This window comes from Macrobrachium nipponense, chromosome 12 (assembly GCF_015104395.2).
Source record: "Macrobrachium nipponense isolate FS-2020 chromosome 12, ASM1510439v2, whole genome shotgun sequence".
Lineage (NCBI taxonomy): Eukaryota > Metazoa > Arthropoda > Malacostraca > Decapoda > Palaemonidae > Macrobrachium > Macrobrachium nipponense.
The window spans coordinates 85,288,151-85,306,055 of NC_087205.1; the positions used below are offsets into that span (position 1 = coordinate 85,288,151).

Below are 17,905 nucleotides of genomic sequence, written 5' to 3' on the forward strand. Positions count from 1 at the left end.
ATGGATGTTTAAATTATTGCAGTGATGTAAGAAGATAGAAGAAATGCTCTACATTGTTTATCAAAGACTGTTGGTTGCAGATACTCCCTTATTTACAAATACATACTGTATAGGTTAGATTCTTAGTGGCTGTTCTAAAGTATTGTAAATCTACCATATAGAATTACTTTTCATGAATGGATGAATGTGTTGAACTTTGCAATATAAGCTTATAATTTATCCAGTGAAATTGGTAATTTCTCATTAAACAAGACCTTTTGTTATTGATTGCATTTTGTGAATTGGGAAGGTCTCATTTATTCAAAATTTTATTGATTGCATTATAAAATTTGCTAATTTATGATTTTTAGCAGTCAGCATTAATTTGTATGCATTTATTAGTTGTAATTATTCACAAAAAAGGGAGCACTTTGTCGTAAGGAAAAATATGAGGAGTAAAAACTTTCAGTTCAGTATTATGTGGTTCTAGGACAAATTCCCCTGGAGGACAAAATCCCCCTTGGACAAAATCCCCTTGGACAAATTCCCCTGGGACAAATTTAAAGTAATGAAAATGTAAGCAACCAATAATAGTAGTAACTTGTTTCATTTTTTATTGCTTATATTGTACCAAACAGAAATATATTAAAATACTCGTACAGTCATTTGCTGTTTTACATTTGTTATTGCATATGTATATACTTCTAGTTAACCCTCTTACAACGAAGGTGTATAATAAAAATTGTCTCCTGTATGCCAGGGGGGTCTCGGAGTGAGCGCGGAAGCGGAAAAAATATTTTTTTCAAAAAATCACAGCGCGCTTAGTTTTCAAGATTAAGAGTTCATTTTTGGCTCTTTTTTTTGTCATTGCCTGAAGTTTAGTATGCAACCATCAGAAATGAAAAAAAATATCATTATCATATATAAATAATGCAATATATGATAGCGCAAAAACAAAGTTTCATATATACATAATTGTATTCAAACAAAATTTCATATATACATAATTGTATTCAAATCGCGCTGTGAGCAAAACGGTTAAAGCTAAGGAGTTAATTTTTTTTTTATTGTACGTACACTAAATTGCAATCATTTTGGTATATAACACATTGTAAAACGATCAAAGCAACACAGAGAAAATATTATCACAAAATGATGCATGAATTCGTAATGCTTGGACGTAAAAAAATGTTTATTTCAAAAATTTACCATAAATCTAATATTGTTGTAGAGACTTCCAATTTGTTTCAAAATGAAGATAAATGATTGAATATTACTGTAAGAGTTTTAACTTACAATTGCAGTTTTCGACTATTTCGGACGCGTTAAAGTTGACCAAATGTCGAATTTTTTTTATATATTTTTATTGATATGCAAATATTTTAAAAATGAGAAAAGCTACAACCTTCAATTATTTTTTGTTGTGTTCTACATAAAATTGCGCACATTTTCATATATAAAACTCTATGAAACGCCTAATATGAAATGGAGCAAGTATTACGAGAATGCGATGTACGCATTTCGGAGATTTGCGGCAGAGAATCTGTGCGCAGAGGGAAGGAAAGTTTTTTTTTTAATTCACCATAAATCTAAATATTGTGCTAGAGAGTTCGAATTTGTTTCAAAATGAAGATAAATGACTGAATATTACTAGACTGTAAGAGTTTTAGCTTACAATTGCGTTTTTTGACCATTTCGGTAGAGTCAAAGTTGACCAAACGTGGTTTTTTTCTATTTATCGTGATTTATATGCAAATATTTCGAAAATGAGAAAAGCTACAACCATCAATCATTTTATTGTTGTATTCTACATGAAATTGCACACATTTTCATATATAAATCTTTATGTAACGGCTAATTTAAAATGGTGCAAACATTATGACAATCGCATGAAAACATTTCTGATTTTTTCGGAAGAGTTACCGCACGGACGTAAGGAAAATGTTTTTTTTTCTTCATAAATTCACCATAAATCGAAATATTGTGCTAGAGACTTCCAATTAGTTGCAAAATGAAGGTAAATGATTGAATATTACTAGAATAAAAGAGTTTTAGCTTACAATTACGTTTTTCGACCATTTCGGTAGAGTCAAATTTGACCGAAGGTTGAAATTTTGGCACTTATTGTTATTTATATGAAAATATTTCAAAACTGATAAAAGCTACAATCATGAGTATTTTTTTGTTGTATTTTTCATGAAATTGTGCACATTTTCATATATAATACTCCATGTAACAGCTAATTTAAAATGGTGCCAAAATTATGTCAAAGTGACAAAATAATTTCTGAGATGTGTCTCATACTTTTTAGTGCGATAAGAAAGAAATTCGCACTTGCGCGCCTGCGTACCGATTGTAAACAAAACAACGCCTTGATCCATGAGCTCCCAGCATCTCCCAAGGCGCGTGATTCAAAAGTTTTCGCCTGGTGGGCCTAAAAGTATTTTTCCGCGAATTTTTAAAAAAACTTTTCTATGTCGACGTACGATATGTCCAATCGGCACCCGACAGACGATTTATCTCTACTATGTATAATACGTCCAATCGGCGAAAGAGGGTTAACTGAATATTACTGATAGAATTTTTTTTAACTAACGTAGCTTTCATCTTCAAGAGATGGAATTCTTAACAATAAAAATATTTGAGCAAAATGCAAATTTCAGGAAAAATGCTACTAAATTGTTTATTGAAAGACTGAATGTGTTTAAAACCCTAAGTTAAATGCAATCCTCTAAGATAATCTAAAAACGTTTTTTCTTGGTATGTTAGCACAATTGATGTGATTCGTGATGTGGCATCCTTATATTTCTTTCTAGGTGGTTCACTAGCGATTCCAGAAATAATCTGATTCATCTGAACATCTTGAAAGTTGATTTCTCGCTCTAAGAGACTCAAACTTCCAGTTGACTGGATGGGAACATCCAGCAAATGATACGAAACTGCGATGTCATCCTTCCACAGAATTATTGGTATGATTAAGTTCATCGTTTGTTCTTGCATATTCCACAGAGGTATGCAAAATGTGGGTTCTCGGCGTCCTCGTTGACATGGCCTGCCAATATAGTGATCCTCAAAGTAATCCAAAATTGGCAAACTCTCCTCTGGCATAAAATCATAGCGCTCTTCAAATGCTATAAACATATTCAGGGGGAATAAAGGCAAGGGCTGCTGTCATTCTCATTTTAAGAGGAAATTCATTATTGTTTTGATAAATGTTTTTGTAAACCAAACCCTTGTATTTTTCTTTAAATATTTTGGCACAATTGAAAAAACCAGCCATTAACATCGACTTCAGGAAGGTGTGCTATCAAAGTATTCAGCATTGCTCTTTCAAAATCGATAATTGCACTCGCAGGCGAGCAATTTGTCAAGATTTTTACTTCTTGTATAAATCTGTTATAAGTTGTTTGGGTCTTATCCAGTAACAGTGCAGAGATGCAGGGTATACGTACTGTGGACCCCTGTATTCGTGTTCTCCGGATTCGCGGACTCTCACATTCGCGGATTTCTCTTGGGAACGTTTCCCCGTATTATTTGTGGAAAATTTGTATATTCGAGGTATTTTCTATGAGAAATATCCACAAATTCCTGTTTTTTATCAATTTCATCATAAAGTGCACTTTTTGTGATAAAACTATTAAAAAACCAAATACATGTATAAACATTTTTAGTGGGTTTTTCTTGAGTTTTAACTAACAAAATAGGCTGTTTTCAGCATTTTTATAGGGGTTCCAACTATTGCGGGTTCTAACTATTCCGGGGGGCGTGTCTGGTACGCATCTCCCGCGAATATGAGGGGACATTGTAGTGCGATGATCTACTACAGCATGAATTGTATACAGTTGGGCAAAAATTTCAGGAACCACTTTAAATGTTCCATCCAAACACCAATGAGGATGATTTCTTAAAAATGTAATGCTTTTGGCCATTCCAAATATTAAAATTCTCTTGCCATCAAACGTTGAATCATGCATCAAAAATTTCCAGCCCTGGTGGTTTTTACAATTTTCGGGTAAAACAAGATCTTGAGTACCTGATGGCAACGGTAAATAGTTCCTCTTTTTCTGCTTATAGAGTCGTACATCTCTTCGAAGGAATGGATATAAGGTAATTTTGTAGCTACCGCGTCTGATATATGTAGATGCACAACCTTCAGCGATTATTTGTCGTGTGATCTCTTCTGTTTGTTGTGCAAGTTCTTTAATTTTTTGAAATACTTTTGCGGCTTCACATTTCGTTCTATTGGTGCGTGTGCGGGGCTGTGTAATTCTTCGATGACCTCACCTTGCCTCACTTTGACTTTTGCTTTATATGATGCTTTAGATCGCCTTCTTTCACATTCGTATGATACCACACCGTTTGCCAATTCTTTTCGTTTAACGTAAATATATCCTTCATGATACAATTTCACCTGTCCTTTACTGCTCTTCACAAACTCCATCTTTTATAGCTGGAAGTACTAAAGTGATTTTTAAATGAATTTTTTGTAAGAAGATTTAGTTAAACTTAAGTATGTCAGTGAAAAAAAAATATATATATTTCCTTTTTAGAAAAATGAGGAAATGACTCTACTGCTGTGACAGTGAGAATTAGTTAATGTAGCTGTTAGTAAAAAAAAAATATTGCCTTGTTAGAAAAACAAGCAAGTGGTAGAAAATGGGAAATTCTGGCAAGGGGAATTTTGTCTTATGGGGGAGTTTGTCCTGGGGGATTTTGTCCTCGGGGGATTTTGACCTGATACTATATTATGTCTCTTATAACTAGAGTTTATCTTATTTTTCAGTTTTAACAGAGCTAGTAATAACAGCTCAGTGTGTGCTGTTTTATATTGCTGGGTATGATACCACTGCAACTACTCTCAGCTTTTTATCTTACTGTTTGGCACTTCATCCAGACATCCAGCAAAAATGCATGCAAGAAATTGAGAGTGTTTTAGAGAGGCACAATGGAGAGATTACATATGAGTCACTTCAAGAAATGACTTATCTTGATATGGTATTTGCAGGTGAGAGAATACATGTTGCTTTGTAGAGTCATTGTTAAATCTTTTAATGATGAAATATTTATGCAAAACATACCTAAGTGTTCATACTAGGAAAAAATGTGTATATGACAATTTCTTGTATCACTAGTAGAGTGCAGAGGTGAAGAAACCAAGCTGAGTTCTCTATCCCTTCTTCTTTCAAACCGTTATCCCTATACATTAAGGGGTCGGTTGCTGAGTTCTCTATCAGCAGTGAGTAAAGTTGTAGTTAGATTTCAGGTAAAATGTTGTTCAGTAGAAGGATCCTCTCTTCACCTGCCACAATCTTTACCTCATAGGTTGGTCTCCAAAGATGTAGAAAGATTAATATTTACAGTAGTGCCTCAGGTTACGAAATTAATCCGTTCCAAAGCGGTCTTCGTAACCTAATTCGTTCCAAGCCCTACAAAAACACCACAGTAAATTTTATAATAAAGCTAAATTGACCAATAAACAATGAAATACAACATTGTTCCGACACGAATACAAACCCTCGGTCCTTTAACAATAGGAAGTAGCTAGCGGCAGCTGGAACGGTCGTAAGCTTCGAACAAGGGGAGAACGGTAGTTAACTGCTTGTCCGACAGCGCGCGCCCGCGCGCCTGAGAGGTGAAGAATCACTTTTGCTTTTGGCCGCGGGTGTGAAGGACGTGTTCGTCATCTCTCTCTGCCAGCATACGAGCTTCATCGTCGTATGCTTTGTTTATATTGTGTTTTCTACTAACGGTTTGTTTGAGTTGAAAATGAAACTGTAAGTACTCTGTTTTCATTTTCATTACTTAATTATAGGTCAAGATGGAGCTATCGCCGTAGATGCGGCGGTTTCCGCTCTTTTTCATGAAATTGATACCCTTGAATCATGTCTTGGTGCCGAGGGCGGGAGCGTGCTCGCGCCGAGTCATGTATTTTGGGCGAAAGTGTGTAATTAAAATGTAAGTACTCCTTTCATTATATTTTTGCCCTGTGCGTTCGTTGCCAAGAGCGTGAAGGTGCTCGGCACGAGCCTCTTATTTTGTATAATAGAATGCAATGAAAGTGGAATCGCAATTGCAGTATTCTTTTTCATTTTCATTTATTATTTAATTGCATCAATTTTCATTTTCATACATTCAACTTACCTGTCAGATATATACATAGCTATCGACTCCGTCGTCCCCGACAGAAATTCAAATTTCGCGGCACTCGCTACAGGTAGGTCAGGTGATCTACCGCCCTGCTCTGGGTAGCAGGACTAGGAACTATTCCCGTTTTCTAATCAGATTCTCTCTGTCGCCGGTAGTATCAACATTGTTGTTACTTCCTCCTGACTGGAATTCTTTTTTCACAATGCTTTTGATCATCTTTCGACTGATTTTTGGTGACGTACTTGGATCGTTGTTTGGCATTCGCTATCGTGGACTGGTTTTTGGACTTCGCTTTGGATTTTCGTGAATATGTCTGATTCTAGTGTTAGCTTCAGAGTGTGTGTGAATGAAGGCTGTAAGGTGAGGATTCCGAAAGCTTCGGTAGATCCTCACACTACATGCAGTGGTTGTAGAAAGGTTGAATGCTCAATTGAGAATACGTGTAACGAGTGTGAGAGATTGAGTGCGCAAGAATGGAAGAATCTGACTTCTTACTTGAAAAAGTTAGAGAAAGATCGAGAGAGGAAGGCGGCTTACAAAAGCCGGAAAATGTCTAGTAGTTCTGTAGCTTCTTCTTCTTCTCTTAATTATGCCCATTCTATTTCAGCCCGTTCACAAGTTTATCCCTCTGATTCCGCCTCAGAAATAGCGGAACTCAGAGCTTCCCTTCAAAAAATGCAAGAGAAAATGGAAGCATTGGAAGGTAAGAGAAGTGAATGTGGTTTCTCGAGTGATGTTAGTGTCCCCAGTGTAGTAGAGGGGGCGTCTGGTCGTCCCTGCGACGCTCCCAGGCCTAGACCTCTTCCAAGCTCCCTGGCCCAGAGGAGAAGGAAAGTCGAAAGCCTTACGGGGGTCGTGGGGAATCCCCAACGATCAGGCGTCCCTTCGGCAGAATCGTATACATCTCAGACTGCCAGGGACAGCTATAGAAAAAGCGTCCTTCGTGAGTGCTTTTCATCTTCTAGTTCGCCTTCTCCGAGAAGAGGATGGAAGGAATCGAAGCTTTCACGTCCGCTAAAAAGGAACTGGAAAGAACCTGAGCTTAATTCTAGCCCGAGCGCTTCTCTGAAGAGGAGGCGCCTTCGGTAATCAAGAAAGCTAGAAAGGATTTAGATCCTTGGAAGGGAAAAGACTCTCGAGCGCCTTCCAGATCTCCTTCTCCTGATTCGAATGAGCCTTCGACCAGGAGAATTTTGATGAATGTACAGGAGCAAATAGCGTCTTTGGTAGGAGTACTTTCTAAAGAGCCTACTCGTAAAAAGGATGACAAGCTTCCGATTAAGAGATCCAAATACCGATCTCCTGTCGGGCGCGACGAACCCTCCAGGGGAGTTGTCGCACAAGCGGCCATCTCTGGGGGGAGCGGTGCGTTAGGCAGGCGAGATGTGGGAAAGGAAGTAACTCCTACCAAGCGTCAGGCGCCAACTAGGAGCCAGGCGCCAAGTAGGCGCAAAGAGCCTGACTTTACTGTAGATCGTTCTAGGCCCAGATCTTCATCCAAGCAACAAGAGCCAACTGGAGAAGAGAGAACTCCTGATAGGAGTAGAGCGCCCGCTAAGCGCAATATACTTGCTATTCGAAAGGCGCATTCCATGAGCAATACTCCTACCAAGCCTCAGGAGTATTTGGAACTAGATGCGCCTTCCGTAGGTCAGGAGTATTCGGGAAGAGATACTCCTGCCAAGCGCCTTGATTACTCTGGCCTCGATACTCCTCCCAGGCGCCAGGAGTATTCTGGACTTTTTACTCCTACCAGGCGCCAGGAGTATTCTAAGCGCGATGCGCCTACCAAGCGCCAGGAGTATTCTGAGCTTAATACTCCTAACAGGCGCCAGGAGTATTTGGAGCGAGATGCGCCTTCCAGACGGCAGGAGTATTCGAAGAGTGTAACGACTGTCAGGCGCCAGGAGTATTCCAAACAGGATACTCCTACCAGGCCTCAGGAGTATTCTCAGCGAGATACTCCTGCTAAACGCCAGGCGCATTCTCCTCGTGAAGAGCTTGACATCCGACAGGAGTCTAACAGGCGTAGAGCAGTGATACGTGACTCGCCTAATGATAAACGTAAGGAGAGAGTTACTCCTAGCCCATCTCCTTATAGAAGTGCTTCTTCTTCGGAAAGGAAGAAATCAAGAGAGGAGACAGAGGAGGGAAGGGAGCCTTCTCCTTCCGATCCTATTAATTTAGATGACGTCTCGGAGGACGAAGTTACTAACAGAGAAGGGCTTTCGAATTACAAAGTTCTTTCTGCTCTTCTCTTAGAAGAATATGGAGATGCATTGACTCCAGCCGCTCCTCCTTCTCCTCGCTCTCTATTTTCAAGTACGAAGGCACACAAGTCTTCGTCTTTCCTGAAAATGAAACCGGCCATATCCATGAAAAGGGCCTTACAATCTCTGGACTCCTGGATCAAGACTAAGAAGGAGTTAGGAAGGACGATCTTATGCATGCCTCCCGCTAAACTAAGGGGCAGGAGAGGCATATGGTACGAAACGGGAGAAAACATGGGATTGTCTCTGCCCGTTTCAGCTGAATCGGACTTCTCCAGTCTCGTAGACTCGTCGAGGAGACATGCCTTAAATTCAGCGAAAGCAACATGGGGTCTTTCGGAAATGGACCATCTCCTCAAGGGACTTTTTCATACCTTAGAAGTATTTAACTTCCTAGATTGGTCCCTTGGGGTCATTGCTAAGAAGTTCCATGAAAAAGAACAACTAAGCCCTGAAACCTTGCATAGCATCCTTACATGCATCGATAAGGCGGTTCAAGATGGATCGGCAGAAGTGTGCTCCCTCTTCGGTGCGGGAATACTAAAGAATAGAGCGGTTCATAGTGCCTTTGTCACTAAGGCCGTCTCGCCTTCGCAGAGATCCGCTTTGCTGTATGCGCCTCTCTCTGAGCATTTATTTCCTTCGCAGTTGGTGAGAGACATTGCCCATTCGCTAACTGAGAAAGCCACTCAGGATCTTTTAAGGCAATCCTCAAGGAAGAATAGACCTGTGGCTAGTGAGGAAAAGAAAGCCTCTAAGCCAGCTCAACAACAGCAGCCCTTTCGAGGAGGCTCTCAGGCTAGATTCATCGTCAGAAGGAAATCAACTGAAAAAAGGGGAAGATCTGCCTTCCGTCCCTTTAAGAAGGGAAAATGAGAAATCTTTCCTCCAGACACCTGTAGGAGCCAGGTTACAATTCTTTGCGGGAGCATGGGAAGACATAGGATCCGATCCTTGGTCAATGTCAGTAATCAAGAAGGGTTATTATATCCCATTCAAGGACAGACCCCCCTTGACAACGTCACCGAGGGAACTGTCAGCCAGATACAAGGACCCTGTTCTGATGGATACTCTTCGTCAAATGGTGGAGCAGATGTGGGACAAAAGAGCAATAGAGCTGGTACTGGATCAAAGCTCCCCGGGGTTTTACAATCGCTTGTTTCTCGTAGCGAAAGCCTCGGGGGGATGGAGACCGGTACTGGATGTAAGTTCGCTGAACAAATTCGTACAACAACAGAAGTTCAGCATGGAAACGTCTGCCTCAGTACTTGCAGCTCTCCGTCAAGGAGATTGGATGGCGTCTCTAGATCTTCAAGACGCATATTTCCACGTCCCGATTCACCATTCGTCGAGGAAGTACCTTCGTTTCATGTTCGAGAGAAGGATCTATCAGTTCAGGGCCCTGTGTTTCGGCCTGTCTACGGCTCCCCAAGTCTTCACAGACTTGATGAAAAATGTGTCAAAACACCTTCACATGAAAGGGATAAACGTCTCCCTATACCTGGACGACTGGCTCATCAGGGCCAAGTCTCAAAAGCAGTGTCTGGAGGACCTGTCAACAATCCTGGAATTGACAAAGACATTAGGATTAATCGTGAACCTCGAGAAATCCCAGATGGTCCCCAGCCAGAACGTAGCCTATCTGGGGATTCAGATGGATTCTCGGGGTTTTCGAGTATTTCCTTCTCAAGAGAGAGTAAGGAAAGGCTGTGCCACAATATTGAACTTCTTAGAGAAAGAGCGTACTTCAGCGAGGGAATGGTTGAGCCTTCTGGGGACCCTTTCCTCGCTCGAACAGTTCTTTCCTCTAGGAAGACTGCATCTCCGTCCGCTTCAGTACTTCCTGAGAAGCAGTTGGAGTTGGAAGACAGGACAACTCTCGGACACGTTTCCAATCTCATTAAAAGTAAAGGAACAATTAAGGTGGTGGTTGACCCCCTTGGAAGAAAACAGAGGAGTATCCTTAGAAGTTCGGAACCCAAACCTGACATTGTTCTCAGACGCGTCGGAGACAGGTTGGGGTGCGACTCTAGGGTCCGAAGAAGTGTCAGGCACCTGGTCGGAAGAGCAGGTGTCATGGCACATAAATTGCAAGGAGCTCTTTGCGATTCACCTCGCGCTAAGGAGCTTCGAGCAGATAGTCAGAGACAAAGTAATTCAGATAAACTCCGACAATACGACCGCTCTGGCTTATGTCAAGAAACAAGGAGGAACTCACTCTTTCGCCCTATACGAACTGGCAAGAGATCTGCTGATTTGGGCAAATCAAAGGAATGTGGTTCTTCTAACGAGATTTGTTCAAGGGGAGAGGAACGTGAGAGCGGACAGACTGAGCAGGAGGTTCCAGGTCCTTCCTACAGAATGGACCCTCCACTCGGAAGTCTGTCAGACCCTTTGGTATCTTTGGGGGAAACCGCAGATAGATCTATTCGCCACGTTTCTCTCCAAAAGGATAGACACATTTTGCGCCCTGGTAGAGGATCCCAGGGCTTATGCAATAGACGCCTTTCTCCTGGACTGGTCAGGGCTAGACGTGTACGCTTTTCCCCCATTCAAGATTCTGGGGGAAGTAGTCAGAAAGTTTGTGGCCTCGAAGGGAACCAGAATGACTCTGATAGCCCCATATTGGCCATCCCGAATTTGGTTCACGGAGGTGATGGAGTGGACAGTGGACTTCCCCAGATCTCTTCCAAACAGGATAGATCTGCTCAAACAACCCCACTTCGAGAGGTACCATCAAAATCTACCCGCTCTTGCTCTGACTGCCTTTCGACTATCGAAAGACTGGTCAGAGCGAGAGGGTTTCTCGCAAGGCGGCAAGCGCAATTGCTAGAGCCCGCAGATCATCTACTAGGCGAGTGTACCAATTGAAGTGGGAAGTTTTCAGAAACTGGTGCAGGTCGAAGAAGCTGTCCTCTTCCAATACCTCTGTAACCGAAATTGCGGATTTCCTTCTTTTCCTGAGGGAAAAGTCACATCTCTCTGTACCAACTATTAAAGGATACAGAAGTATGCTTTCATCAGTTTAGAAACAGGGGCTTAGACTTGACGAATAATAAAGATTTGCACGATCTCATCCGCTCCTTTGAAACGTCCAAGTCAGTAGAGCCTAGGATTCCGAGCTGGAACTTAGATGTGGTTCTGAAATTTCTATCCTCGGAAAAGTTCGAACCACCTCATACGGCTTCATTCCGGGATATCACTAGAAAGTGTATATTTCTTCTATCTCTGGCTACGGCTAAAAGGGTCAGCGAGTTGCACGCCCTTGAGTCACGAGTTGGTTTCAAAGAAGATTCTGCGATTTGTTCATTCCAGACTCTTTTTCTTGCCAAAAACGAGAACCCTTCGAATCCCTGGCCTAGGAGTTCGAGGTAAAAGGACTTACTAGCCTAGTAGGCAGAGAAATAGAAAGATCACTTTGTCCAGTTAGAGCACTGAAATTCTATCTGGACAGAAAGAAGCGGTTGGGAGGCTCACAACATGGTCTATGGTGCTCGGTGAAAGACCCCAAGAGACCTATGTCTAAAAATGCTTTGGCCTTCTTGTTAGAAGTGTAATTACCGAGGCTCATAAGAAAAACTGCCCAGATGACTCTTTTTAATCTATTAAGAGTAAGAGCTCATGAGGTAAGGGCAATCGCGACATCAATTGCGTTCCAGAGAAATATGTCACTTAAAAATATTTTGGACGCAACCTATTGGAGATGCAACTCAGTATTTGCATCTCATTATTTAAAAGAGGTGCGAGTAACGTATGAGAAATGTTTTTCTTTAGGTCCGTTTGTGTCAGCACAGACGGTTCTGGGTAAAGGAGAGAGCACCGATCCTTAAATATGTGTATGTAACCCTCTTGTCGGATGTGTTCTCGTGTTTCCTGTGCATGGGAGTGTCAGATGTCGCACTGGCGGCCTTCACTTCGCTTCATTAGGAAATCGAGTGACAGCTGACTATTAGAGGGGTACAAAATTTTTATTTTTGATTTTGTATGTATGAGTTTCGAGTTTGTGGTTGTTTGCTAAGAGTTTGGGGATGACTCTTGGCAATCTTAGAACTAACACGGGTTAGGATCGGGTGATCGGGATCGGTTGTGTGCTCCTTAAAGAAGGCGTGTTTTCATATAAGCGGATTAGCACCCCTTGACAAACGCCAGTTAGGCTCTGCCGAGTAAGTGGATAAGACCCCATCGACAGACCAGCAAGAACTCTTGGCCACAGATCACTATCTCGCTAAGGCTCTTGAGATGAAGCAGACTCCTGGGCAGTAGCCACGAAGTCTTCCATCTAATAAGGTAGGAACTAAGGTTTATTTATACCTACAACATATGTTGTTTACCTGTCTAGTCAGTTAGTTAGCTGTCTCTTGCCCTCCACCAAAGGGTGTCAATCAGCTATGTATATATCTGACAGGTAAGTTGAATGTATGAAAATGATATTGTTATGATACAATAAAGTTTCATACATACTTACCTGGCAGATATATACGATTGAAGACCCACCCAGCCTCCCCGCAGGAGACAGGTGGAAGAGAGAATCTGATTAGAAAATGGGAATAGTTCCTAGTCCTGCTACCCAGAGCAGGGCGGTAGATCACCTGACCTACCTGTAGCGAGTGCCGCGAAATTTGAATTTCTGTCGGGGACGACGGAGTCGATAGCTATGTACTATATATCTGCCAGGTAAGTATGTATGAAACTTTATTGTATCATAACAATATCATTTTGGATCAATTTCCGCTCTTACCCGAGAATTGATCCTTCCCATTTTCATATATTTTTTATGATAGCATTATATTATTGGATCAAGTTTCCGCTCTTACCCGGGATTTGATCCTTCTCCTATTAATTTTGTGTGAAAGTGAAATCGCAAGTGCGGTATTCTTTTTCATGTTCATATATTATTATGATTGCATCATTTTCATTTTGGATCAAGGTTCCGCTCTTTCCCGTGATTGATCCTTCCCCTTTATGTTGTGTGAAAGTGAATCGCAAGTGCAGTATATCCTGTTTCATTTTCACATTACAGGCGGTCCCCGGGTTACGACGGTTCCGGCTTACGATGTTCCGAGGTTACGACGCTTTTTCTTAAATATTCAATGGAAAAATCCGTCCTGGGTTACGACGCTTGTTCCGAGGTTACGACGCTGACGCTTCCGACGCTCCGAGTTAACGACGCTTTTAAAAAACGCATACCATGATAAAAATCCTTTATAGTTTAGCACAGTATATTAATAAAAATAAGTTTCTGGTTAGATTACAACAAAAATTTTGAGATTATGATGATTTTCGACACTTTTTATGTTGTATTTTTCTATGTTTTTTAGTGACGCCTCATATGCGGAACTAGTTTCCGAGCGAATGAATACATACTAGTTTACATATAACAGTCCAAAAGCGCAAATAATGAAAAAATCATTGCTTGTTTCCAGTAATAATAACAAAACGAAGTTTCTGGTTAGATTACAACGCAAATTCCAAGTATCCAAAGAGAGACATTATCCAGTAATTTGATCAGAGAGAGAGAGAGAGAGAGAGAGAGAGAGAGAGAGAGAGAGAGAGAGAGAGAGAGAGAGAGAGAGAGAGAGAGGCGTCTTCCGACGCTCCGAGTTAAGGACAGAGAAGTGTTCGTTTCGTTAAACGGCCTCTGACTCATGCCAGTAAATGTTTTGTTGATACTAATAATATAAGCCTATTTAAAGATACGTTTACTTTAATTAGTCTATATGATACGTAAATAGTAATCAACTGTTCTTGTAGCCCTCAATATTTTGCAAATCGAAGTATCCAAAGAGAGACATTATCCAGTACGTAATTTGATAAGAGAGAGAGAGAGAGAGAGAGAAGAGAGAGAGAGAGAGAGAGAGAGAGAGAGAGAGAGAGAGAGAGACGCTTTGGCAACAATGGTCTCGGGGGTTTTTATAGCTTCCTTCTGCTTGATGATCGTGGATATTGTAGAAGGATTTCGACCATACTAGTTTGCCAAATCGACGATACGAACGCCACGTCATGCTTTGCTATAATTTCATGTTTTGCTTCCATCGAAATCATTTTCTTGGGTTTTTTCTTATCACCTGCTTTGTCTTTAGCTTTGAGACCCATGGTTAATAATAAAATAGACAAAATAACACGAAAAATAGGCGCAAATACAACGAACTAAACAACGACGTGTTAACATGCAGCACCAACAAACAAACAGACTGAACGCTTTGGCAACAATGGTCTCGGGGATTGACGTAACGTTTATTTTCTGAACAGATAGGACAGAGAAGTGTTCGTTTCATTAAACGGCCTCTGACTCATGGCAGGAAATGTTTTGTTGATACTAATATATAAACCTATTTAAAGATACATTTACTTTAATTAGTCTATATGATACGTAAATAGTAATCAGCTGTTCTTGTAGCCCTCAAGATTTTGCAAAATCACTCCAGGTTGTACATAAAACTTCAAGAATAGTAGTCACCAGAGGATTTACAATAGTTTTTACCTTCAAGAACCAGCATTCTTTTATGAAAATAACTCCAGGTTGTACATAAAACTACAGGAAACGACATGTAGTGTAACCAAAGGATTACAAGTAAGGTTTTTATAACTTTTTATTAGTTTAAGACATATTTCCAAGCGTCGTTCCGGCTTACGACGATTTTCGGCTTACGACGCGTCTCAAGAACGGAACCCCCGTCGTAACCCGGGGACTGCCTGTATTTTCACGGCTGTGCGAGGGTGGGGGAAGCGAAGGTCTGCCAGGAAGTCGACGGAAAGCTCTCCCGCGACTCCCTTGGTATCCGATTCTTCGTTTTTTTTCCTGCCCCCCCACTCAGCTCCCATGAATGGCACCTTCCCCTTCGGGGGAGATCCTTCTCCTCGCCTGAACTGTCGAGCTTGGAGGAGGGCTCTCGGTGCCCCAACCTTACAATTGTTTTCGGGGTCTCCCATTCGTTCGGGGTGGGGCTAGCCGCCCCCCCCGTGCGAGGGTACCCCTCCGCGGGTACCCTCACTCTTTTGTTGCTTCCGCAGAACGAGTAACCTGGGACAGGTGTGGGCATCCTTGGGTCTGCAGGGCGTGCCTAGTGTCCAGGGGTTGTTTCAGCGTCTGGCGGGGGCGGTCACCCATGGAGCGGTGACCACCACAACACTACCCCAGGGTACGCCGCCCCTCCTCAACTTGTGATACCCCGCATGTGATGACAGTGACGCTGACAGCCGCCGTTCAAGGGCCGATCGCTGCCGTGCCGAGGAGGGGTGTGCCGCTCCACCTGGGTTCTTTGTGCTGCCGACCCCAGACTTCCGCTGCCCAACCTCCCCTGGACCTGCCACTGGTACCCAGGATGTCGATGGCTGAAGCTAAGCCTCCTGGGTTACCTGACTTGCCTGCTGTACCGGCCGTACCTGCTGCTACCGCTGTTCTTGCTGCTGGCCCAGCCGCTCTCGCCGCTCCTGCTGTTCCCGCTCCTGCCCACGTCGTCCCTGTCCACGGTACTGCTGCCCCAGACTCAGGTCCTTCCGGACAGGTGCAGCCGGGCCGTGTTGCTTCGGCAATTGCCCCGGCTCCGTCCTGGATGGAGGATCTGACGTCTGTCCTGCGGGAGCTGACGAAGAAGAAGAGGAAGGTGTCGTCGTCGTCGTCTGCTGCCGCCTCTTCCCCTTCGACTTCTAAGGCTACCAAGCCGAAGAAGAAGAAGGCTGTATTCCCCCCCCTAAGAAGTCTCCTTCGGGAACTTCTAAGGGCCCGTCCCACCGGGGGGTCCTTCTGCTGGTCCTCCTGCTCCTTCGGGAGCGGGGCCCGTCTCCCCTTCCACAAAAAAGAGATAGGTGGGGACCAGAGGAGTGTCAGTTACCACTAGTACTTCCTCGCCTGGTGCCAGCGGCGATGCAGCTACGCCAGGTTCCGGCTCGGTCTCTCGTTCGCGAGAGATCCCAAGTGTACGCTCTCCCTCGGGAGACCGTGCAGCTAAAGTTTCGGCGCCAGAGTTCGCTCGGCGCCAAGACCGCGGCACGGAGCAGAAGGCTGGTGATAGCCGCTCAGTGACTCTCGCCAGGCCAGCGGCCGCTCTCATAGCGACCAGCTGGTAACCCGGGTTCCCCCCTAAGAAGGCTCCTTCGGGAACTTCTAAGGGCCCGTCTCACTCTAGTGGGACGGGGGGTCCTATTGCTGGTCCTCCTGCTCTTTCGAGAACAGGGACCGTCTCTTCTTCCGCAAGGAAGAAGACGACGGGGACCAGAGGAGTATCGGCTACCACCGATACTTCCTCGCTTGGCGTTAGCGGCGCTGCCGCTACGCCAGGTACCGGCTCGGCCCCTCGTTCGGGAGACCGTGCAGCCAAAGTTCTGGCGCCAGAGCTCGCTCAGCGCCAGGACCGCGGCACGGAGCAGTAGGCTGGTGAGAGCCGCTCAGTTGACTCTCGCCAGACCAGCGGCCGCTCTCGCAGTGACCAGCTGATAACCCGGGTAGATGTGACGGTCCCTGACCGGCCACAGGCTGATGCTGGGAAGAGGTTCCCCCCCGATCGTTGGCACCAGCCTAGGCTGGTACCAGCGGTTCGACGCGGAACACGCACCGGTCTCACCGCGACAGTGGTCTCTGCAGGTCTCCCGACCGCTGCTCCCACAGGGACCGGGCGGATAGGGGGACCAGCAGTAGCCCTTCTGACACACGAGATCGGAGCCGCTGTTCTCCGTCCAGCCGTTTCCCCAGGGAAACGACTCGACTAGGCCTGCAGGTTGGCGATCGCCTGCAGCCCCCCAAGCCTGCTGGTCCTGCCAGCGAGCGGAAGGGGAGCATCGGGTCTTCTTCTCCCGTGCCTTCAACTGCCTCGGTTTACACGGGGAAGAGCGAGGCACAGCGGGGTGATCGTGAGGGGCGTGCCCCGCACGATCCCGTCACGACGCCGTATGGGCCAGGCACGATCTTCGGACCGACCAGGACGTACGCGCAAGTGGCAGGAGGAGACCGAGAGGGGTCTGTAGCTGTTCCCCCTCCTGAAGGGGGAGGTTGTTGGAATATGCTCTTGTTCGAGGGGCTTGACGGTCCCACTCCGCAAGATGCTATGACTTCCGAGATCCAGAGGAACTTGACCGAGGTTATTGCGCTGATTCGTCAACACAACTATCTCGGCAAATTATCGCCGCTCCCACCAGAAGAGCCGCGTCACGGCTCAAGTCGTTCTGGAGCCTGAAGAGGGAACCAGACTGACGGTGGGCTTGCCGCGATAAGAGCTTCTCGACTTGGTTCTGGACCAGGTAGAGCCTCTCGTCTCCGGACGGGATGACTCGCTCAGGTCTAGCCGGTCGTGCAAGCTACTTCCACCTCCTCTGCTGCGACAGCGGCGTTTTTTCGGAGTATTGCAGTTCTTCTTCCCCCCCTCGATCCTCCTGAGAGGTTTCAACCTCGACGAGGACTGGAATGAGTCAGAGGACGGTTTTGGCTCTCCTGTCAGGTGTCGATCAGCCCCACCCAGACGACGTTCACAGTGGTGGCAGATGCTTACCTACAGTACGAGTTCGTAACCCTCCTC

At 44.2% G+C, this 17,905-nt stretch overlaps 1 protein-coding gene across 5 annotated transcripts in view; it reads left to right on the top strand.

Moving 5' to 3' along the window:
- LOC135224629 (probable cytochrome P450 6a13) overlaps positions 1-17,905 on the top strand; it is a 216,421-nt gene that overhangs the window by 151,491 nt on the left and 47,025 nt on the right. For all 5 annotated transcript variants that reach the window (XR_010316787.1, XM_064263831.1, XM_064263832.1 and 2 more), the window contains exon 7: positions 4,763-4,984. Coding sequence is in view for 4 of the 5 variants with exons in the window: in XM_064263831.1 (XP_064119901.1) it covers positions 4,763-4,984 (222 nt within the window). In the remaining variant the exon portion in view is untranslated. The remainder of the gene's footprint in view (positions 1-4,762; positions 4,985-17,905) is intronic.